Here is a 24,454-nt window from a genome sequence, read left to right as displayed (position 1 = left end):
CTGCTAACGTATTTCTCCATAGTGTGGCAAGAGGAGGTCCCCTCTATTTAGGGAGGCACTGAGCCCTTAGAGAAACCACAGAAGGTGAGAGATTGAGGCAAAAGCTGAATTAATTCTTTGAGAGCAGAACACAGCACAGTTGGAAATGCCACCTTCCCTCTGATCATGATGCCTGGGTAGACCCGGTACCCACCTAGGTGGTGGTCTGGCCCCAGGCCCTGCTATCCTCGAGGACCCTTCTCAGTATCTTCCCCAGACATAAACATGACTGTACATCCCAGTTGTTTTTTTCTCCGAGGAAGGGCTATCTCTTTGAGGCACAGCACAGCCTCTCTGGGGAGGCACGATGCCAGAAAGGATAAACATTGCCTTTTCTCCCTATAGCAGGTTTGAATTTTCTGGGACACAATGAGCTTTCTGGCTTTGCCAAGCTTGTCTTGGGAGATGAAACATGTACCCCTTGCCATGTGCTCAAAGTGACTTTTCCCAAGTTTTTTCTCGTTCTTTCTGAAAAGTGAGAGATTGAGAAGAGGAAAGAAAAAAAATTCCCATCAGACTGTAAAAATCTGTAAGTGGATCACACCCAGAAGTCTAAGCTGTAACTAGTCCTGCCAGAGAGTGGAGGAGGGGCTGGTGCTGCCAGGTCTAATTACTGTCAAGAGCAGCAGAGGGGCTCAGAGTTTTACCATACTCGAAGGGTAACGGGTTGTGGCCTCCAGGGTTCCATGGATGCTGGCAGAGACTCAGCAAGATGTTACTCATGGCCCAGCAGTCGCCATGAGTGTCACGTACCCATCGGCCCCCCCCTGCGCCCCCAGGCCCATGGGTGATGCAGAGCAGCTAGGTGGACCTTGTGCACTCAGGGGGTTTGTGTCACAGCTGAGGAACCCTGAGCTTAGGAAACCCCACCCATTTGTTTCCAACTGAACAAATATTTATAAGATGCCTACTATGGGCCAGCTTTTCTGTTCTAAGAACTGGGGATGCAATGGACAGGACAAAGAGTTCTGCCCTCATGGAGACGACATTCCAGTGAGAGAAGACAGATAATGAACAGTAGCCATGATAAATAAGCAAATTATGCAGGCAGTTAGAAGATGTTAAGGATATGGATAGAGAGCACAGAAGGTATAGGGGCGCAGGAACGCCAGGAGAGGGACAGAATGTGGTGTTACATAGGGTATTCAGCGAGGGCTTCGATGAGAAGATGAACCGTCTGCCTCTGTTTGACAGGTCATTTTGGGCCAATGGGTGGAAAAGAAACGTGGAGCTCAAGACCCTTGGATATTAAATTGTTGACACAATCTTCCCAGGTGACCTTCCAAGAGCTGATGATATTCTCTGAGTCATGTTCTTTGGTCAAAGATGCCATTTGAATGTGGACATACTGTGAGCTCTCTTTAAATCTCTGCAGAGTAGGTGACTATAATGAACGAGTCCTCGGATTCCTGGTCCTAGCCCAGTGCCTGGAGGCGGCACACACTGTCTACTGTTGCTGGAAATAGATGTACAGAGTTCACCGCTTCGCTGGAAGTCCTCAGCCCTTTCCTTAAAAGTCACATGAAGATTTTGGCATATGAGGAATCAACGTCCCAGGTCAGAGGGATCTTTCCTGGGTGGTGATCTACCACTTATTTTAAAAGCAAATTAAGCAACAGTGTGTTTTCTTTATCTTAAGATATTATCGAGATTCTCTGAGCGATCAGATTTAAGACCATCTCACTCTTCCATCTCTCTCCACCTCCCTCCTCCAGCTTCTTCTCTTTGTGGGTAGCACAGCAGAGGTGGGTACCAGGCAGTGACCCAGGTGGAAGCATTAGGGTTCCCGTGGGTGTGCACGTGCTCAGTGCTGTACCCTGGCTGTGCAGCAACAGAAGACCTTGCTCACTTTAGGAAGGAGAACGTCTTTCAGGCTGCCAGCCAGTTGGATGCCTCAGAGGAAACCCAGTCCGTTGACCCAATAGCGATTGCCCATTGACCCTAGAGCTTTTTGGCTGGAGGATAAAGAATTTATCTGAGTTTCGCCACTCCAAGATACATCAATCTGGCTGCAGACTTAGGCTAGTAAGGTGACCTCTGGAAGGCATTATAAATCAGATTAGAGATGGGCAGAGGTCCAGAGGAAAATGATCACTCCTCTTAACAATGGACTTTTTAATCCACAGGGACCCCTTTCATCTGGGTCTCTTTGTAGATATTAACACCAGGCCCCTACCTGAGGGGTTGGGTGAACTTTTTGATACAGTGCTTATGTGTTGAACTCATTTTAATGAGCATTTCCAAGGCAGTATTATTGAAAGCAATCCATTCCAGAGGCAGACATGATGTGGAATTTTTTATTTTTGCACATCTTGAGATAAAAATTTTTTTAAAATGTAAACTTCTAAGTTTGGGGGCTATAGTAAGTTTTAGGTTGATGAACAATAGAGCTTTAATTTTATTTTTTCCCAGAAAGTAGCATTTCATTTCTTTGAATTAAAAAAAAAGCAATCTGTGAGAGTCTGTGAAGATGCAAACAATAAGCTGTCAACATGGGTTAAAGTTTGAAACCACGGCAAGAAACAACCATTTTGCGTCCAGGAAGTCACCTAATGTCAGGGCCAGCAGGCGGTCCTGATGTGGTCCTGGATCTGCTCTGCAGATGCTCAGTATCACTGAATCTAAGTAGGAAAATGGGCTTGCCTGGAAAGTAAATGGAAGGAAGGAATGATGGAAAAGATGGAGGGAAGAAGGGAAGGAGCGAAGGAAGGAGAGAAGGAAGGAAAGAGGGAGGGGCAGAAGGACAGAAGGAGGCAGAACAGGAAAGAAATTTCTGAACATGTTCTCAGATGGCAATGGCTGACACCAGCCTAGGCTGGTGGCTTAAAGGGGAGCCTGTAGAGAGTATTAAGGGAGTGGACGTATTTGTACAATCTGCTACCTTGGCAACTGAGCGGCTCCGGGCATTCGACCAAGTTTTCTGGTCAATGCCAAACCTCTGACATGAGACCTAAGAGAGGCTGGAATGGGGAGTTGGGGGGGGGTCTTTCTAAGGTGTACTATGTAAGGGTCACGGGAAGGAGAACACAATTCATACTATTTAAGAATAAGTGCTCTGTTAGGATGAGCCACATAGAAAATAATTTAAACTGAGAGGAAGAAAAAGAAAGTTAGATTTCAGAGGAACATCACTTACCCTTGACTCGTTTTCTCTGGGTGCAGAGGAGTGAGTCAAAGGAACAGACACTAAGATGGTCTACTGCACATTTAGATACTGGTTATGGTGGTGGCAGGACAGGTCCCTGAGGACAGGATGAACTTCTCCCGGTCCAATCTTCCTGCCTCCAGTGAGCTGCGGCTGACGGTGGGACTCTAGAGTAGCGGTCTGCAAACTTTTTCTGGAAAGAGCCAGATGGTGAATAGTTCCAGCTTTGCTGGCCATACCACCTCTGTTGTAACTACTCAACTCTGCCATCATGGCATGAAATGGCCATGGACTAAATGCACATGGTGTGCATGGCTGTGCTCCAATAAAACTTTATAGATAAATACAGCAGTGGGCTGATTTTGTCCTGTGGGTCATAATTTTCTGACCCCTGGTCCAGCTAGAGGGCCAGGTGTCATTGGGAGGCAAAGAGCAGAGCATATGAAGGGGCTTAGAACACCTGGCCAGCCCCTCATTAAAACTCAGACCTGCTGCATCTTCTGTGTCCTTCCCCTCTATCCTGGGGAGGTCAGACTCTCAGAATCCTCTCTGGTTTATTAACTTGGGGCCTTGATTCAGCCCTGGTGTTTGCAAACACAAGCATCCCTAGGAAGGAGGACCCAGCAATCAATAGGAGACAAGAGAAGTAGACATCGAAATAAAGGCAGACCACCTTTTCTTTTTTATTTCACTTAGACAAAATGCAAAGAGTGTCTCATTAAATTAAAAAATAAACAAAAAAGAAAACCAAATTGATTCCCCCCACCCCTCCACTGACGGCACTCATCCTAAGTAACAACAGAAGGAGGTCAAATCAAGGACCCGATTTCTAATGGGAAAGAAAGGTGTGCAAACATGACTAACGTTTCCCCCGGCCCCCAAATCAAGGTTCCTTTTAAATTCACAAAGAAGGTAATTTTTTTTTCCTGTTTTCTTTCTTGAATCTTGTGTGATAGAACTTCCAGTCAGAAGGTTGAATGTGTCCCCCATGCACATTGTAGAAAATCAGTAAAAATGCAATAGCCCGTGAAGATCATAAAACTGGACTTCTTTCCCAAAAAATCAGATGCCCAGGCAGATGGAGCTCACACTCAGACAGAAAAAAAGCAGGAGAGTCTTTGCACTGTCTGTGGTTTTTTTCAGTATTTTCTCTCTCTCTCTCTCTCTTTTTTTTTTTTTAATATATTTTGGCAATTTTCTTTCATTATAAATATTGGAATTCTGTAAAAAAAAGGTAGCTTTGATTGAATTTTTTAAACCGTATTTACAACCGCTGTCCAGTCATGCCGTTGGTTATACCAGGGTGTAGGACTTGGTGTAGGGATTGCTGCCTTTCAAATGGCCCCGAGAGTCCAGCAGGGATTCCTGGGAGCTGCTCATCTTGGCTGCCTGTCCCAGCTCCACCCCCTCCCGCTGAGGTAATGTGGCCACGGCCCCCTGCTGCCACTGCTGTCCGTCCCTCGTGGAGGCCGTGGAGGAGGCAGCCTCCATGGGGATGGGCTCGAGGACTGGGGGGCGTTTCAGGGTCCGACTTTTCTGGGGCTCCAAGCATGCCTGCCCTAAACTTGGGTCCCTGCTGGCGCCTGGACCACTTCGATTCAACAAGAAGTCCATTCGAAGGTATGGAGGCAAGTGGATGAGGTCACCTGGAAGGAAACACAGAGGGTTAGGTGGGCTCTTCACTTGGTCAGCAGGTGCTGGCTGGTCCTGTGCCCACGCGATGGGCCACTCGGAGTATTATAGGTGGGAATGTCCCCACACCTGGGCATGCTTCCCGAGACCCCTGGTCAGAGCCCCTGCAAAGGCATCCTCCTCAGGCCTCCTCCACCAGGCACAGGGAGAGCTGGCTTTCCTATCGCTTGTTCACTTAAGCTCTTAAATGTCATACTTTCACCAGAGAAATAGAGGTAACAAGATCCTTGGAAACCCCACCACGGGAAACACCAGAGGTAACCGCACATGCGGGGTATAAACGGTGATGGGCTGAACCCTGGATGCAGTGGACAGTGGTCGGGAGAGTGCAGGGCTTGAGGAGGGAGACAGGGAGGCAGAGCAAAGAATGATGAAGTCTCAGCCCTTCCACGGAACTGTGTGACCTTGGCCGCCACTTAGTTACCGGTTTCTGTGATTGCTTTTGGTTGAATCCTTACCAGGCTTTGCCTGCCTGCTAAACTGCTTGTGTCTCTTTCGGTCAGTGCCATGTAGACAAAGAGGAACGGCTTAGACTGAGTATCAGGGTTTCTACTTCTTTCTCAGGATCACTCATTTGGCTTCTATGATGCCAGGGAAATGCACCCTCTTCAAGAGAACCCACTGCGGGGAGAGAGGTTAGTGGACAGAATCCAGCTGCCCTGCCCCCCGCCCCAATGTGGAGGCCACCTGTCCTCTGGGCTGCTCCCAGCACTGCTTGACACGACAGGTTCCCCTGATGACAAACCCCACCTGATGTGGGATTTCTCAATGAGGGGTTTGCTCAGGGCTTCCCCATCGCCTGGCTGCAGTGTCTTCAGCAGTGCACTACAGCCGAGTGTCTTCCTGCCCACCCCTTCCTTCCCTTCCTCCTGTCACAGGATTCACACCTGTGTCTTGGTCTGTGGGCCCTCCTTGCCTGCTTCTGCTGTAATGGAGCAGGACCCTGTGGGGACTTTCTGGAACAGACACCAGCCATGTCCTCCACCTGCTTCTTGTTTGCAGAAAAACTTTAGCCTACTAGGCCCTCCCCAAGTTCCAAAGAATAAATTTAATCAGAGAAATAAGAAGATGCAGAAACAAAGGACAATAGTCAAGGAAGACAAAATAACAATAGTTTAGTCATTAAACAAAGTCATGGATCTTTAGTTCCTCCTCAAGGTCTATAGAGAACATTCTGAGCCACATCCTTTGAGCTGTTCTGTAGATACTGAAACCCCACCAGTTGGAAGGAGTTAACTGCATGCTGCCTACCCAGACTGGTTGGAACCAGAAGGTTGATGATGTTGACTCCCAATTACCTCACCACCAACCTAACAGAAGAATGTCTGAAAGCTGATCATGACCCCCACAATCCTCTCCTCAGCACGTAGCCCCTTTTTCTTTTCCCTATAAAATTTCTGAACAAAGCCTGAGAATGGGGAGTTGGTTCTTTGGGACATGAGTCCACCTTCTCCCCAGGACTGCCAGCTTCCTCAATAAAGCTATCTCTCCTTTTACCCAACATCTGTTTCTCAGTGTTTGATTATTGAGCAATAAGTGGCTGAACGTGAGTTCAGTAATACTGCTCCCTCTTTTTATCTTTATTCTTTACAAGAATCCCCCCACCCCCATCCCCACCACCAAATCCCTTGCATGTCTAATCTGTTTTGGCATCTGCTTCTTGGAAAACCTGAACTGGCACAACTGCCATCACCATCAACTATAGCAATTGTTCTTTAGAAGTTCAACTGTGACCTCTAATTGCCACATTCCATGGTTTCTTCTTGGTCCTCACCCTACTTGTACCACCTACAACATTTTGTGCTGTTGATCTTTTTGTTTTTGAAACTCTCAGCTTCCACAGCACTTTGTTCTCCCAGAGCTCTTCCTACATCTCTGACTGTGACTTGTTACTCTCCTTTCCTGGACCCTGTCCTCCATCCACCCTCTAAGACAGGGTTTTCCTGGTGCCCTGTGCTCAGCCCTCTCTTGGAGGCTCAGCACTCACCTCATCTTTTTATAGGTCACATCCATCTTTTCCATTTTGCTCTCTTTCCTGAGTTCTACACTTGAATTTCAGTTGCTTTGCTAGATATTTCCACATGAATGTCCATCACAAATTTTAATTTATATTTTGTATTTATTTATTTTTTTAACATCTTTACTGGAGTATAATTGCTTTACCGTGTTGTATTAGTTTATGCTGTATAACAAAGTGAATCAGCTATGTGTATACATATATCCCAAAATCCCCTCCCTCTTGCATCTCCCTCCCACCCTCCCTACCCCACCCCTCTAGGTGGTCACAAAACACCGAGCTGATCTCCCTGTGCTATGCAGCTGCTTCCCACTAGCTATCTATTTTATATTTGGTAGTGTATATATGTCAATGCCACTCTCTCACTTCATCCCAGCTTACCCTTCCCCCTCTCCGTGTCCTCAAGTTCATTCTCTATGTCTGCATCTTTATTCCTGTCCTGCCCCTAGGTTTGTTAGAACCTTTTTTTATTTTTTAGATTCCATATATATGTGTTAGCATACAGCATTTGTTTTTCACGTTCTGACTTACTTCACTCTGTGAAGTACATACTCTAGATCTATCCACCTCACTACAAATAACTCAGTTTCATTTCTTTTTATGGCTGAGTAATATTCCATTGTATATATGTGCCACATCTTCTTTATCCATTCATCTGTCGATGGACACTTAGGTTGTTCCATGTTCTGGCTATTGTAAATAGTGTTGCAGGGAACACTGTGGTACATGGCTCTTTTTGAATTATGGTTTTCTCAGGGTATATGCCCAGCAGTGGTATTGCTGGGTCATATGGTAGTTCTATCTTTAGTTTTTTAAGGAACCTCCATATTGTTCTCCATAGTGGCTGTATCAATTTAAATTCCCACAAAGAGTGCAAGAGGGTTCCCTTTTCTCCACACCCTCTCCAGTATTTATTGTTTGTAGATTTTTTGATGATGACCATTCTGACTGGTGTGTGGTGATACCTCATTCAGACTATACTACAAAGCTACAGTAACCAAGACAGTATGGTACTGGCACAAAAACAGAAATATAGATCAATGGAACAGGATAGAAAGCCCAGAGATAAACCGACGCATATACGGTTACCTTATCTTTGATAAAGGAGGCAAGAATATACAATGGAGAAAAGACATCCTCTTCAATAAGTGGTGCTGGACAGCTACATGTAAAAGAATGAAATTAGAACACTCCCCGACACCATATACAAAAATAAATTCAAAATGGATTAAAGACCTAAATGTAAGGCCAGACACTATAAAACCCTTAGAGGAAAACATAGGCAGAACACTCTATGACATAAATCATAGCAAGATCCTTTTTGACCCACCTCCTAGAGAAATGGAAATAAAAACAAAAATAAACAAATGGGACCTAATGAAACTTAAAAGCCTTTGCACAGCAAAGGAAACCATAAACAAGACCAAAAGACAACCCTGAGAATGGGAGAAAATATTTGCAAATGACATAACTGACAAAGCACTAATCTCCAAAATATACAAGCAGCTCATGCAGCTCAATATCAAAAAACAAACAACCAAATCCAAAAATGGGCAGAAGACCTAAATAGACATTTCTCCAGTGAAGATATACAGATTGCCAACAAACACATGAAAGGATGCTCAGCATCACTAATCATTAGAGAAATGCACATCACGAATTTTAAAAGCCACAGTCTACAAACTCAGTTTTTGAAGGCCAGCCCCTAGTCCCAAACTCATCCCCAAATGCCACTTTCTCTTTCGTGCCCAATCTTTTTATATGTCATCCTCATCTTCCCAGAAATTGATTCTTGAAATCTCAGAGCCCTCATTGACACCTCCTTCTCCAGGTTAATTCTACTTGCAAAATATCTCTTGACTCCCTTTTGCTCCCATCATTATGACCCTGGTTCAGGTCTTCAATACATCTTGTGGGTCCCCTAAATGCATGAACACAATTAGAGCCCAGTCACTAGACACACTTTGTAAACTACATCGCCCAGGTTTGAGCTGGACTGAAGCCCAGATCTGACCTTCCAGCAGTTTTGGAATAGACATTGTTCACTGTGTAGCCGAGTGCTTCCAAGTCTTCTCACTTCGAGACGCATACAGACAAGGGGTATTTGTGCAACACACTGGGCTGAATGCAGGGGGCTCTTCCTGGCCACGTTGGGGACTGAGAGGCTGGTCATCTTGGCTCACCTGTAAGTCCCTCATGGCAGACCTGGTGAGCAGCTCTGATTAGAAAATGGGCTGGGGGTGTGCAGTCCTGGAGCCGAGAGACCAGGTAAGAGGATGTGCAGGTGAGGGAGCCATGATGATGGCCTGACCATCAATGGGAAGTGAAAGGGAATGAAATTGTGAGTTGTGGAACAAGCCCAAGGAGATGGCTCCAGAACTGATGGCAGGTGGGACAGGTGGGAAGGAGGGGTCACCAATGACCCCCTTCCAGGTTTCAAGCTCAGGAAACTGGATGGACAGCAGGACTATTCATTCATTGCACAGAACTGCCTAGGAGAAAAATCATAATTTGGTGGGAAAAGATCATGGGTTTGGTTTCAGACATGCTGAGTTTGACGTGGTTGGGGACACCCCAGAGGAGATCGTTAGTGAGCATTTTATTCTTAATAACATATCTAAGGCATAACTCATTCCTTAACTTTCTGAATCTAAAATAACTGGCAATTCTTGTTTCTTTTGCTTCAAAATATTCCCTGCTTTCCTTATTGTTGATCATGCCTTCCTCAGCCAGCCCCTTGGCGGGATCTTGGAACCTCCTGTGCCAGGCAGGGCTGCCATTAGCTGGTGGTTGCGCTAACAAAGCAGTGAAGTTGTGTGCAATTAGACAGTGACTTAGACCCCAGAACCTTCGAAATTCAAGTTTACTCACTGAAAGAGAATAACCATTTAAAGAGAAGGGAGAGACTACTCAATGGTATAGGAGAACTAGAAACAAAAGCAAGACAGGCTGGAAAATTACTGGAAAATGCATTGTGCACAGTTTAAATGAGTAAAAGAATTTTCAAAATGCTTTGAGCTTTCTTAAGAGTCCCCCCAACCCCCCAATAAAAGAAATGATGACCTTATTTTGGGGAGATTTACCATGTTGATTTCTGAGACCTTGCATTACATTGTCATGTTACTTGGTATTTATGATGCAAGAATCCACTTAGCATTTTCCCACTGGCTTTCTCAGGATGTCTTTATCCCAAGAAGTGATGGTGACTAATTAATTATACGTTTTCATTAATATTTTTCAGCCTGTGTTCCACTAAAACAATACCTTGGTTTTGGCTCACTGAAATCAAAGGTACTTTGATTCAACATTGGCTTCATACAGTGAACTGGATCAAAGGAAAGCCCAATAATAAATTCCTTGATGATAAATTGGCCACGACACTCTTAGAGAAAGAAATGACATAATTTTGCATTCTTGTGAAATGAGCTTTGTAACTTGATGTATCTGGACTTTAGCTTAGAAAAAATGGTGGCATGAAGTTTACCATTATAGATTCTAATGTTGAAGGTATATATTGCTATGTGTATTAGCTTTAGTCCCGAAAAATAAAAGTATTTAATTTTAAAAAATGAAAACTTATGTCTCTAATGCCTTTTATGATGGTATTGAAAATTCTTCGTCTTCCTTTCTGGTAGTGGATGTATTCTTTAACCTTCTCTATTGGGGGTTAAATTATTTGCAAACAAATATCATGAAAGCATTAACAGAGCTGTCATTAAAAACAAAAACTGGAACAGTTCTTTTGTAGCATGAAGAATATTTTTTTGCATGTGAATCAACACACCCTAATGGATCAATTTTGAACTTTGTGGATTTTTATATATCCAATTTCCTAAAAGTGATTATGTCTTTATTCCAAGAGTCCAGATTAATTGGATTAATTGGCTCTTTTATTTATTTACATAACTAATATTATCTTAAAAATCATTTTGTTCAAGTACTTGAGAAAATGTGGAAGGCATTTACCTCTAGGGTTCTTTTAAAATGTAGGTCAAGAGAGCCTTATGCTGTTTCTGACACCCGACTAAATCTTGAGCACTTGGCATATTTGTAATGCTTTGTCACAGATTCACAAATGACTCTCCATCCCAGCAACTCCCCTTTGAACAAACAGGGCTTATTAAACCCCTAAAAAGCAATAGCATCTTGGTCCCAGCTGGACTGCGGGATGCTCAGGTGCCAGATTGGATGGAACGAATGTGTCTGAAATCAAAAGACAAACCCATGATACCTGCCCCCTGCCTGCAGGGGTTGCCACTTTAGATGTAGTGATCAAGGTAGCTGGAAAAGACTGGTGAGAATTGGAAATCCTTAATAATGAAAACAGCTCAGCATCACATCCTTATATACAAGGGCTTCTGTGTTTGCTTATTGCAGGCTTGCTAAGCATCTCTGAATAGTCAGTATCTCCGAGAGATCCAGTTTTTCAGGCAAAGCTTGATTAAGTTGTGTGATGCTCTAATTAGCTCCTTTTGACAATGTGTGTTTTCTGATTAGCACCCCAAGTAGCCCTTTCAACTGTGTGAATGACGTAAATGAGCTCTCTTAATAGTTCATGCGCTGACGCAGAAGAAAGCACCAGAGTGATCGGTGGGGAGCGCTGTTTATTAAAGGCACTTTATGGCCATTAAAACCCACCTCTTTTGCTAGTCCCAGTACCAGTTAGGAAACTGGATTCTCTAAGAGTCCATCCATTTTTATGTTCTGCAGATGTCTATACATGCCGAGACAACCATGCGCTTATGACTGCAGACAGAGAGAAATAAAATGGGAAACTATCATGACAATCTAGACACCCACGCACCTGCTTTTCTTAACCTCCCGGCCCTCCATCTGGCCGTTTCACATGGGAGAAACTAAACAACGGTTCTAACGGTGGTGATTAAGAGTGGAAGTCTGGACGACATTGCCTGCATTTTAATCTGACAGGTATAAGTCTGGGCTCAGTTTCCTTACTCATAAAATGAGAACAGAGCAGAATCGACCACAGAGGGTTATAATGAGGATTTAATTAGATAATGCAGGTGAAAGGTTTCCTGTCAGACATCTCCCTTTCCAGAGGGTCTGAAGTTATGGGGCTGGAGATCTGACAGGGGAACGAATCGGGAACTCTTCTTTTACCTTAGTGTCTGTCTTTTGTGGGTTGAGTAGTGTCCCCCCAAAAGACAGGTCCATATCCCAACCCTTGGAGTCTGTGAATGTGACCTGGGTTTTTGTTGATGTCATTAAGTAAAGGACCTTGAGATGACATCACCTGAATTTAAGGTGAGCCCTAAATCCTATGACATGTGTCCTCATTAAAAAAAAAAAAAAAAAAAAGCAGAGGGAGATTTGAGACATAAAGAAGGGAGACGGCCATGTGAAGATGAGGCAGAGGTTGGAGTGATGGGGTCACAACCCAAGGAACACTTGGAGCCACCAGAAGCTGGAAGAGAGAAGGAAGGGACTCTTCTCTAGAATTCCTGGAGGGAGCACAATCTCATTGACACGTTGATCTCAGACTTCTGTCCTCCCAGAAGAGAGAATACGTTTCTGTTGTTTTAAGCCACCTAGTTTGCGGTAATTTGGTATAGAGGCCACAGGACCCTGATACAGAAGTCCTTTCTTCCTGTCTGGGATGGGCTGGGGGCGTCACAGGAAACCTCTTTTGAACATTTCTCCTGTGTGGAACAGTCTCTGCTCCCATCCACCAAGGAGAGGAGGGGTTTTTCTCTTTAATGATCAGTAACAGCGGCCAGCATGCTTGTGGTTTACGCTGTCCCCGCGCTGTGCCCTGAGCTCACAGGAGTCCCTCTGTGGGCTGTCCTATCAGCCATCCTTCCTTCTCTGCCAAGGCCAAGCCACAGTCACTTCTCCCAGGTCCCCTGCTCCCTGGGGAAGTGGACAGATGTCCAGCTGGCACCCAAAGACCCCCTCAGGACTGGGTTGGAGGTGGCTTTTCCGGATACCCCCAGGAGGGAGCCGAAGCCTCCTGAGTGCATCTGTCTCCATGGGCCTTCTCGGTTCCCTGCTGCCCAGCCCTCCCCAGCCCACCCTCCCAGAACACTTGACCCCCACCAGGCTCCGTGGAGCAACCCCCCTGAAGTGAATCCACCCCAGCCCTCTGGAGTTTCTATTTGAAAGCAGCAGTGACCCAGGAGAAGTCGAGGGGTCTCCTTTGCTTTGAACTCCAGAGTCACCTGTGTCAGGTGTGCATGCCCTTGGCATCCTGTTATGTAAACCCGCCACTGCCCCCAACCCCAGTGGAGCCTGGCCCGGCCTGGGTGCAGATTCCAGGAAACCAGGGCCTCCAGACAGACATCCAGAACTGACATCCTCAGTGATAACTTCCCCTCTTGCTTTCCTCCGGCTACCTCTCCACTTTGTCTCTCCCTCTTTCTAGTTTGGTTTCCTTTGTGCTGAACCTTTTTACCCATGAAGTAAAAGGCATGGGGAGGGGGTAAAGCACAGACAGTGCAGGTGCGAGAGGGTCAGGAGACGGCTGAGTGCAGTGCAGGGGCCAGGGCACCAGTGTCGAGTGTGTGTGTGTGTGTGTGTGTGTGTGTGTGTGTGTGTGCGCGCGCACGCGCGTGTGCGTGTCTCTGTGTGTGTGCATGTGCACATGTGATGGAAAGACAGAGATGGGAAGGAAAGTCGGAGGGGAAGGCCACATACAGAAGAGGGAAGTGGAGGCACATAGGAGAAAAGGACAGAGTCTGGCAGGCGGCCCCGGGGCTCACCCTCTGAAAGCTGGGAGGGAAAGGACCTGGGGACCCCAGCACTCCCTTCCTCGCCTTCCATCTGCCCTGCTCACCTGCCTGCCTGTACTTCCAGCCCTTCTAGCATCTTCCCAGACACCTAAAACCTGTGAGCCACCTCCCCAAACCCAGAGGAACACACGGGGGCTGAGTCCCGCCTGCACCTTGCAGGCTCTCTCCACCCACCGGCTTTTGTGGGTTTTAATTGCATGTTTGTGCATCATCAACCGTCACCCCACTGTGCTCTGCTCCCGAGGCCAAAGCCTATGATGGCCCTTGTGTCAGAGACATGGAGGGACGGCAAGGGGCGAAGGAGGCTGGTGGGGGAAGAAAGAGCTCTGAGAAACTGGGCTGAGGGACTGAGTTGCTGGGCCAGCCTGGGGTCAGGTGGTGAGGAGATGGAGGGGGTGGGGCAGGGGTGAGGTGGGAGGGAGGAGGGCTGGCGGGGAGACAGAGAGACAGAGACAGAGAGAGACAAACAGAGAGATGGGGGAAGAGACAGAGACAGAGAGGGAGACAGAGAGAGACAAACAGAGAGATGGGGGAGAGACAGAGACAGAGACAGAGAGGGAGACAGAGAGACAGAGACAGAGAGAAACAAACAGAGAGATGTGGGGAGAGAGAGACAGAGACAGACAGACCGAGACAGAGAGGGAGACAGGGAGACAGAGAGATAGAGACAGAGAGAGACAAACAGAGAGATGGGGGAGAGAGAGAGACTGAGACAGAGAGGGAGACAGAGAGAGACAGAGACAGAGAGATTGGGGGGAGAGAAAACAGAGAGGAGAGAGAGAGACAGAGGGGGTCAGAGAATCACATATGCAGAGAGAAGCAGAGGGAAATCATGAAGACACAGGACCAAGAGAGATGAAAGTGAGAGACACAGAGCCACACAGAGAGATAAGCCAAGGTCACTGAGTCACAGGATGATGGCTAAGAGAACCGGGAAGCGAGCCCTGTGGGAAGGGATGTAGGTTGTAGACCACGAGCTGGCCCTCTCTCCTCACCTGGCTTCGACAGCCCACCTGCCCCGGGCCTCGCGCTCCCCGGACATCCCCCCGCCCCCGTCTCATCAGCCCGCAGCCCACAAACTGCACCCTTCACCCCTGGCTGCCAGAGGAGCCCAGGCGCTGCTCTGATTCACTCCTTGAAGGACGAGAGGCGATTTAGCCATTATTTCCATGTTATGCCTTATTATTTGACATCATGGGCCATTTCTCATCCTCCTGTCACTGCCCTCTGGGGACCTTTGGTGCCACTAATATCCCCGAAAGTTCACACCAAATAAGTCAGCATCCATTTCTCTGTCGGTCCCTAACCACTTTGCTTCCTGGTGCCATGACAACTCCAGCCCGCCGGCCTTGAACTAGCATGGATTCCCCTGGCGATCCCACATCCATCAGAAGATACGAGCTCAAAGCTTGCCATCCTGCACCCAGGGGGCCTCCAAGCCCTGCTCTGCCCGACTATGGGAAAACTGCTGTGTTAAACCTGCCTCTTTTTAGCTGAAAACCAGAAGACACCCCCCTTCCTTCCTATCAGGAAAGCAAAACTTCCTGGACCTTCTCAATCTATTCAGACTCGCATGCAACATTTGAATGCATTTTAGCGTTGGAAGAATGGCAAAATCAATCCCGACTCCGAACAAGAACGGATCAATTCAGAAACTCTGTAATGGACCTGCAGTCCGTGAATCTGGCTCAGACAACGGTTCCCGCCTCTGGCCACGTGCACCCTGGGGAAAGAAAGCCTACAGTTGAGAACAGCAGTTCTCAGCTGAGGGTGATTTTGCCCTCCAGGGGGCACGTGGCAACGTCCTATGATGCCCAGGGCGGCCTCCACCACAGAGCATCACCCAACCCCAGATGTTATGCGCCGCTGTTGCGAAATCCTAGCTTACATGGTCCAAGTTCCTAATTCCACGCGGATCCTGATCTCATTTTACTTTTACTTGAAAAACATCAGATTCAGTCAGAATAGGGAATGGTACTCCTCTGCCTCTCCTAATCCACAAGGCATTACCTCCTCAGTTCTTTGTGGAGGAATGCAAGGGATGCATCCGATGGAACAGCAGTTAGATGGCTTGTGTCCGACCTGACATGACTAGGGTGGTGGGCTCAGAGCAACGGGCAGGGTGTGAGTGAGAGAGAGCTGAGCTTCGCCTTGAAATCCTGCCTCTGCCCCAAGTAGTTCTGTGAGCCCTTTGAGCCTTAGCTCTTTCCTTTAGTCAAGGGAAACGGGCCTGATAATTTCTAATGAAAACCTGTAATCCTGAAAGAGTCTTTCTTATGCTCTGCACCATCTCACCTGGGAAAACTGGTCCAGCACCTGTGAACTTGGAGGTGCCTGGAATTTGGGGATGAATAAGGGACAAATGAATGCATTTTTGGGAGCTTGAAATTCCAAGGCGCATTGCAATATCCTTCTATCGGCTGGGCGATTCTTTATAGTCAGCAAATGTGAGAACACTTGCATGCTTTCACAAAAAATTTGTGCAGAATGAAAGTGAAGCAGGGTCCCTGTGGGCTTCAGTCTCCTCTGGGGACACAAAAAAAGGAACTTTCATCAACTTCTAACAAGGTTTTATATCTGTGCTTGGATGGAGCTGGATATTGATGCAAAAGTAGGAAGCCAAGGATGCTTACCTCGACTTCTAGCAATTTCAATAAAAACTACACAGACTTGAAACGACACTATGGCACCAAAAAGCTAGTTACAAAGGGGAGCGTGTAGTCTGCGCACACCCGAGGCCGACCAGATCTAACACTTTTCCAGTTTAATATTAATGTCACAGCAGTAATGAAAACTTGTAAATGAACCCTTCTCGGTAAGTGAATCTTCACTCCCAAACGGCAACCAGGAAAAACTCTAAATAAGTAATGTGAGATGGTTGTCAGAAGTCCACGTCAGTGGATTCTATTACCATTCTCGGCTTGTACTTGGGAGGCTTCATGCATTTTTAAGGGCTCATCGTTATTGTGATCCTACTTGCTGGTGAACTTTAAGAACTACACTGAGGTATAAAGTAGGGCTTTGAGTTTGTTGTGCTCATGATTCTTCTGAAAGAGAGTAATTCTGGATAAAAAGCAGGATTGGAGAATCTGCTCAGAAGGTAGGAGAGCTGGGAACGTGTGGGGCATTTGGAGCCCCCAGTGGGGAAGGGTCCATGAGGGTCACGTGACACCGTCAGGGACCCACACACCGAGGACCCCCAAGGAGGAGCCCTGGCTGGGGGCTTCAACCTGTTCAGCCACGAGGCTAGCAGCCCCGTGTCAATAACCCCACTCATTTTGACTCATCCCACAGAAGGACTAGTTCACCTGGAACGAGATGATGCCAGGCAGAGGAAATCTATGTTGGTGGAAGTTAGGAGGCCAGAGAGTTGAGGCCTGGAGAGCAGGGGGGTCATGACTGGTGGGGAAGGTGGGGCTGGGCTCTCAGAGTCTTGGGGGTCTTTACCCTGAAAGCAGTGGGAAGGCAAAGAAGGGATTTTTAACATGAGGGTGTTGACTGAATGACTTGAATTCTGGCTTGTTGCTTCCTAGTCTGGGAATAGGATGCTTGAGACCTTGGTGCCGTATCCACACGGGACCACACTGAGAGATGCTGGTCTTTGCTGTATATTTTTTACCCTTTGTATATTCCCAGGACCTTCAGGTCGCTTCTGGCTTGTGGTGACACCTCACCGGGCTGTGTGTGTGTGTGTGTGTGTGTTCCTGTGTGTGGGAGGGGGTGTCTGTCTTCCATAAGCTGGGTTTTGCCTTGTTTCTTGGACCTCCTCAATGATCTGTCTTTGGGACACTGTCTGCTGTCTGTGACACTGTGTGCTTTTCTGATAAACAAGGAGGCTGTGGGAAGTGTTGGTTTAACATATTAACACTTTGATGTCTTCAGGTAATACCTGGCATGGTATTTTTGCAGGGAAGATGCTCAGTAGAGATGGGTTGAACAAACAAGTGCGTGACATTTGTGTTTTGACAGGGCCCTTCTGGAGATGTGGTGGACTTTCCTTCATGGCGGTGAGCCTCTGCTTGTAATCCACACACTGGAATCCAGAGCTGCTTTCTGGTCACTCAGCAGGACACAAGTGGCCGTCCTGCCCCTCTGTCACAGGCCCGGGTCTCCCCCTCACTTTCACCCCCTGTAGGCTCCCCAACAATGAGAGCAGAACCCCAATATGTCCACCTAGGAAAGCAGCGAGCCGCCAATGGTCTCAGAAGTCAGAGAGAATGTAGTGAGAACAAAAGAGTAAATCTCCATATAGCTGCGGCCACAGGAAAACAGCCAGAGCACATGGCAAGGTCGGAGGAAAGCTCGGGCACCTGTGCCCCGTGCAGGGGGGAGGAGATGGTTGGGAAAGGCAAACGCGCTCAGGGTTCCAAGCTCGGGACCCTCAGAACAAGTTCCGCCATCACTTCCTGTGTCTGAGGGACATCGACAAAGAACAGACGGAAGTTACAGGCGGGTCCTTAAGAAGACAGAACTGCAAATGCACATCAGAAAGGTTTGGTTTTCTAGGAGGGAGTCAGAATGAGCCCATTCAAATGTTAAGGTCTACCTAGAGCTGCGTGAATACGCGGAGATGTTGCTTCATGGCCCTGGGGGGTCTTTCGGAGTTTAAATTCTGGGGGAGTGTTTGAAAGTCTGCACCTTTCAAACACAGCTTGGATGGAAGGAAATTCTTCCTGTGCTGTGGATGCCAAGCTCATTGCTGTCTGCCAGCCTTTATCTCTGCTCTCCCCTCCACGTGGACCCCTGTTTCTCAGGGTCTCTGCCCGGGTCTGCCTGCCGGTCCACCACTGAGGTCTCAGCTCACGTCTCACTGCTTCGGAGAGGACTCCCCTGACCATCTTCTCCTAAGCACCTCCTGCCAGACTTTATCCCCTTCCCGGTTTACTTCCCTTGCCAGCGCTGACCATGATCTGAGACAATACTATTTGTTTACTTGATAAATGTCTGTCTCCCCCCAGGAACATAAGCTCCTTCCAAGCAGGGTCTTCGCGGGTCCTGTCAGCCGTTGTATCCCCAGCTCCGAAAACAGGGCTAGGTGTGGAGTGGAAGCCAGAAAATACACACTGGAGGAAAGGCGGGGAGGCAGGGGGGGTGGGCGCGAAGGAGCAGGGCCATCTCTAGAAGGGTGAAGGCCAGGGGAACTCAACCCTTGTGCGTATGTGTCCGTGTGTGTGCACGTGTGGGTGCGTACATGACACGTGCACACGACAGCTGAGAGCAAGGCCAGCCTTTGCAGGGGACGTAACCTGAGCAGAGGCTGGCTGGTCCTTCAGGTGGCAGCCCTGTCTCTCACTCCACTCTCTTCTCTCCCTTTAAATACACATCCCCAGGGGAGCGTGAGGTACGTGATGAGTTGATCCTAAAATTAAAACCCTCAAACTGCTTTGTATAACTGGTTGTTCAGAGAACCAATAAGTTGGTGGCGAGCAATGGCCATTTCCAACCAGAAAACCTCCCCTGCATTCATCATGGCGGAGGAGCGGGGGGTCAGTGAGGTGCAGACGTTTAAGGCTGGGGTCCCAGCGTCTCAGGGAGATCAGAAGGGATGGACACTTCCCTTGCTGCTGGCGGGGCCAGGCTGCATTAGGTTGCAGATTTGAAGCTTTAAATTGATTCAAGTAGCTTCCTGCAGTGGCATCTCTTGATTGCACAGGATAAGCATCATGAATAAAGAAGCAGTGGGAATCCAAGAACATCAGAAACTGCCTCCAGATGCTACCTGAAACCAAAAGCAGCTATCGTAACCGCAGTATTAGAAGCCACCTTGACCGAGAGGAAAAGAAGCTGTTAAATTTTCCAGCTATTTCTCAGAGGAATAGAGTTAGTTTGTTTGCTTTGTCTTTTGTTTTTAAAGATGGAAATAGTTTCTAGTTAATAATTTCTAACCATTGTAATATTTGAACCAATTGGCCAATCTTGTCATCTTCACAATCATGATATATTCATTCATTCAATAACATTTATTAAACACCTGCTCTACATCAGACACAGTGTTAGGTAGATACATTCAATATCATTAAGCTGGTTAAAAATATTTCTTGAACACTTGCTATGCTGCCAGATATCTGCTAGACACCAGGAGAGAAAGATACAGATAACTAAGACATATTTCCTATTTTCCTGCAGCCACCATCTGGCCAAATTCATTTAGCTTAGTCCTGATTTGTAGAGAATTTAAAAGCTTGGGGTTGTAAATGGAAAAAAAAAAAAAAAACTCATCAGAAAAGAACTGATGGCAAGGAGAAAGATATCCAGAGATTTGGATGACTGATAGCATCTAGAAACACAAGGGAACACAGGTAAAGACTTTGGTTTGGAAGCCCTGTTCAAGGAACTGCTAATTTTGACACAGTCTCCAGTCAGCAGGATAATAAACTGTAACTTTAGGTTTTGTGCCCAGTGTTGAATTTAGTTCCATTATGAAGGAGCAACAGAAAGGCTTCCAGAAGGATGAGATATTTTTCTAAAAGCATATCAAATGTCCAGTAATAATAATACAGCATTTAGAGTGGACAAAACAATGTTTGAGGGCATTAGAATTCATAAGGATTTAAAAAGTTACTCATACCTACAGTTATAAAATCCTTTTAGTCTAAATATCATATTATGACAATAGTACCTTACTTGTGATCTTTCAGTTGTTCTGATGGATCCAGGCAACAATATCATGAAAACAGTTCAAACATGTTTTTTCCAATAGGAATCCAACACGGTGAACAACAAGCCATCAAAAAGATACAAACCTTTAATTATTTCAAGACCAGCACACACAGGACATTTAACCTAGGAGCTGGTTCCACACAAGGGGAAGCATGGCATGTATCTCAGATGGGAGTGTGATGCACCTCCTTAACTGGGTCATATTGATACACAAATGAGGCGGATGCTCTCCAGGAATCAATGGCCGTGGAAGGAAAATAAACCAAAGAAGGAAGGAAGAGGCGGGAGAGCAGTACCTCTGCAGACCATCATTGGAGTCACTGTGGGAGCCCTGACAACAAGTCAACAAGGCGACAACAGAAGCTACAACTAATGCTGCTGACGCCTGCATCAGGCGACATACAGCTTACACAAACCCCAGATGGCGGGTGTCGATGCCACATGCCCATTTTACATCTGAGCCCATTTTACAGATGAGCCAACTGCAGCCCAGCGAGACTAAACAACCTATCCACTGGCTCACTCTCTCCTCTCTTGTCTTCCTTACTCTCGAGGTTTACAGCCACAAAATGCTATGGCATTTCTCCTACATTTGCTGCATCTGCCTTGCAACTAAATGCCAACAACAAAAAGTCCTTGAATAAAAACACCCACAAATAAAGTCTTCTCCCTGAGGAGGTAGAGAGCACGGAAATAAATGAAGCTCTCACTCTTGACAGGAGGTTGGTGTGGATCCTGACTCAGTTTGGAAGATGAGTTGCTGGATAGACAATTCTTATTTTATATATCTCTATGCATTTACAAAGCTCATTTCAGCTTGGCCTTACGCCATAAAGCCCAAAGGAATCATGGGGATTTAAAATGAAGATATATTTTTGAAATAGAACCTGTTCAGAAAATGGAAAGACGAGAAATAAAACTGGATTCCACAAGAATGGATAGGCCAGTGCACAAAATCAAGTCTTCAGGGTGAGAAAGAAAACGTGATTCTTCAGAAGAGAACTACAACCGGCTGCCATGGTTTGGATCCAAACTAAAGATGTGTTTCATTTGCCCCGTACAATGGTTTGCACATATCTGAGCAAACACTTGAAAAGTGTGAGTCACTGTATAACACCAAAATTTCTGGCTTCTCTTGAGAAACTCGCTCACACGGCCCCCAGTTTCCACTCGGGATCAGTTGGCAGGAGGCTGCTAGCGTCCTTTTCCCCTAGACAGTCACTCAGCTCTTGAATTCCCCATGTCGTCATCCATCCCTTTACCCTGCCCCCCACCTTATTCACTTACATGATCTGCCAGGCCCTGCAGGCCTTAGGGTTTGCAGCTCCCATCCACACATCCAGAATACTGCTCAAGGCAGACACCAAACTACTGGCCGACCTGACACTAGCCATTTGCTGTCACTTTGGGTAACTCAGTGAAGCCAAGTGCCAAAGGCTGGCTCCCTGGTAAGACTGCTCTCCTTCTGAAACCCACAGCATGGCAGTGTTAAAACATCACCCCCATATTTTCAATACTTCTCATGTGGTGACGATCTCCTTTTCTAGAATCTGGGCTCCCAGAGCTCTGTGGTTGCTTGAACAGAATATGGCAGAAGTGATGGGTCAGTTTTCAGGCCCAACCTTAAGAAACTGGCTATTTCCACTGTCTCTCTCGGGACACTGGCTCTTAGAACTGAGTCACCATGACATAAGGATGCACAAGCCACCTCGTGGAGAAACCTATGTAGGGAAGCTGCGGCCAGCATCAACCCTCCAGGTGAGTGAGCTATTTGGAACGTGGCTCCTCTATCCATAACTGAGCTCCCCCATCGACACGGCGGTAACCGAGATGCGTGTCCCCACGAAGCCCTGACTCAATTTCAGACTCAAGAATGAAACAAATGATCATTGTTGTTGTAAAAGCTCCCAAGCTTTGGGGTGGTGCATTATGCGGCAGTCAATAAACAGAAGACCCAGTGTAAATACCAACAAGGGCTTGGGAAGATGAGCTTCCCCGACCGCTGGTCCACACGTGTCTCGCCTCACCTGGCCGATGCGCCTTCGGAACTGCCATGTTCATCACGCGTCCTCCATCCTGAGGTTTGGGGGGAGATGCGGTGAACCTGCAGATCCCCGATTCTGAGGGGGTGCTGGAGGTCAGACTGTCTGTGTACTCATTTGTCCCTGCCGTCAACTGCTCGGACGATGTGTCTGAGATGAAGCACTCCGTGATGGTGAACTTGGCGTGCCTCAGCTGCTCTTCCATCTTGGCGTGTTCGTAGGCCCTGGCCAGTTCTTCGTAAGTGGAAGAGGCACTTTCTGTGGAGACCATGCTGCTTCGTGCTCGATCTGTGCCGTGCAAAAGAGAAAACAAGACGGATGATGTGTCACCGTGAGTCTGCACTGGCTGGGTGGCGCTCTGGGCTTGTGTCTATTTCTTCCAGTCACTGGGTAGCCCGGCAGGGGTGCTCGGTCTTTGTCTGAGGACTGCCTTTGTCACTGTAAGGCCACCTTCATGATCCTCAGCCATGTGGCCTCGGGGTGTCAACAGAATCTCTGGAGTCAGATGTCCCCAGCCTGGGACACTGCCATAGATCAGTAATACACCACCTTGAAAAATTCTGCTTTTAGTTAAGACAGCTGGAAATGCGGTGCAAATGAACTGCAGTGGCCCCTTCCCTGCCCTGTTTTGCAAGTCCCCCTGGACCATAGAGAGTCTTTCACTGGCAGGAATGATCTGAACTCTGCACTCAGCTCCTCTGGCCTCTGTGTGGCAGGAAGACAGGATGATGGTTAGAGATGAAGATGTGACTGCATGGAATTGCTCACTAGGCCAAATGACTTCTGACCCTGGGACTCATTCTTTGTGTGTGCCACCCTTTACGGGGACCCGGAAACCTCTAGAACCATAAAAGGAGCATCTTGGGTAGAGGACTCTCTGCATTTTAAACCCACTCAAAAGTTCTGAAGTGACCTCTGTGGAACTCTGAGGTTCTTGTAAGAGAAATAACTGCCATAAAAATAAACGTACATGGTGACACGCCACTTTTGGAAGACTATTTTTGAAGTATACCATCCAGAACAAAAGAAAATGAGTATTAAAATTTCCTACAGCTATTAAGTTTAGATATCATTTCTTTTCAAAATTTTAGATTGGTGGGGTGGGCAACTCAGTGCTATTCTTAGGCTCTGTCTTCTCTGCAGAGTGAGATCTTGGTGGTGGATGGTACGGTAGGAATGGCTTACCTTATAATCAACCCCTGTTTAATTGTCAAACGGGTCTGCCGTGTTCCCTATAGAGGGTGCTATGACCTTGTCATGTAACTTCAAGTGCAATGTCTTAATCCTGGAGATAGTAGTGGGTGAGATGCCCTCAGAGTATAATTAGAATGATTGTAATCTTGAGGGAGAACATTTAGAAATTTCTATGTCTCTCTTGGCAGGGCAGGAAGGAAAAGGAGAGGGAACAGTGTGAGTCTGAGATTCGGGATGCCTGCAAACTAGACTCCTTTGGCTCTGCTTTGCGGAATTCACTGGACCCTGGACATGGTCAATGCAGTACAGCTGTATCGGTACCTGTTAGGTAAATGGTCTGGCAATTTGAAATTGACCTCGAAAGGGAACAGGGTGTGGGCCCTACTTGTCCCGGGATAGAGAAGGAGGCACGCAGGCCCTACCTGTGTCTTGGGAGGGGCTGACGCTGTAACTGTCACTCTCCTTGTCCATGGACCCCGCAGCCCTGGGTGTTGGCAGCCTCCAGTCAGTGGTGAGGGTGTGTGTTGAAACGGTGGGGTGGGGTCTGTTGAGGGTCCACTGGCTGGCGTACCGGTTTCTCGCTGTGGGCCCAGCCTTCGCATTCCTCCTGGTGGTGGGATCTGAGAAGAACCAGAACAAGGTTTGTGTCTAGGAGGGTGGTCAGCTGTGATCATGGTGTTGAGTGGGGTTCTCCCGACCCAGCCCTTATGATCCACTCAGCAGGGCTCATGCCTCCGGGAAACTCTCCCTGACTACCCCTGTCCAGAGTACTGGCTTCCTCTCCCCTATGGTCTGAAACATTCAGGTGATACTTAAGCACTTAAGCAAGCCCTGCTGGGGAAGAATATCAGATTTGGACTCAGGACTCCAAATGGATTTGGGTCTTGCTTTTGGCTCTTTATAGTTTCATGACCCC

The 24,454-nt window shown here is 47.2% G+C and overlaps 1 protein-coding gene across 1 annotated transcript in view; it reads right to left on the bottom strand.

Moving 5' to 3' along the window:
* Positions 1 to 3,846: 3,846 nt before the first annotated feature.
* The window catches only part of DSCAM (DS cell adhesion molecule), a gene marked incomplete at its 5' end in the record, with an annotated part of 155,192 nt that continues 134,584 nt past the window's right edge, over positions 3,847 to 24,454 (bottom strand). Inside the window, 3 exons of the mRNA XM_007470501.1 lie at positions 3,847 to 4,830; positions 22,330 to 22,632; positions 23,961 to 24,158. Of these exons, the coding sequence (XP_007470563.1) occupies positions 4,478 to 4,830; positions 22,330 to 22,632; positions 23,961 to 24,158 (854 nt within the window). The remainder of the gene's footprint in view (positions 4,831 to 22,329; positions 22,633 to 23,960; positions 24,159 to 24,454) is intronic.

The sequence above is a fragment of the Lipotes vexillifer genome, unplaced genomic scaffold (genome assembly GCF_000442215.2).
Source record: "Lipotes vexillifer unplaced genomic scaffold, Lipotes_vexillifer_v1.1 scaffold402, whole genome shotgun sequence".
Taxonomy (NCBI): Eukaryota; Metazoa; Chordata; class Mammalia; order Artiodactyla; family Lipotidae; genus Lipotes; species Lipotes vexillifer.
Note: the sequence above shows the minus strand (reverse complement) of the source record. Positions and strands in the feature narration are given on the sequence as shown.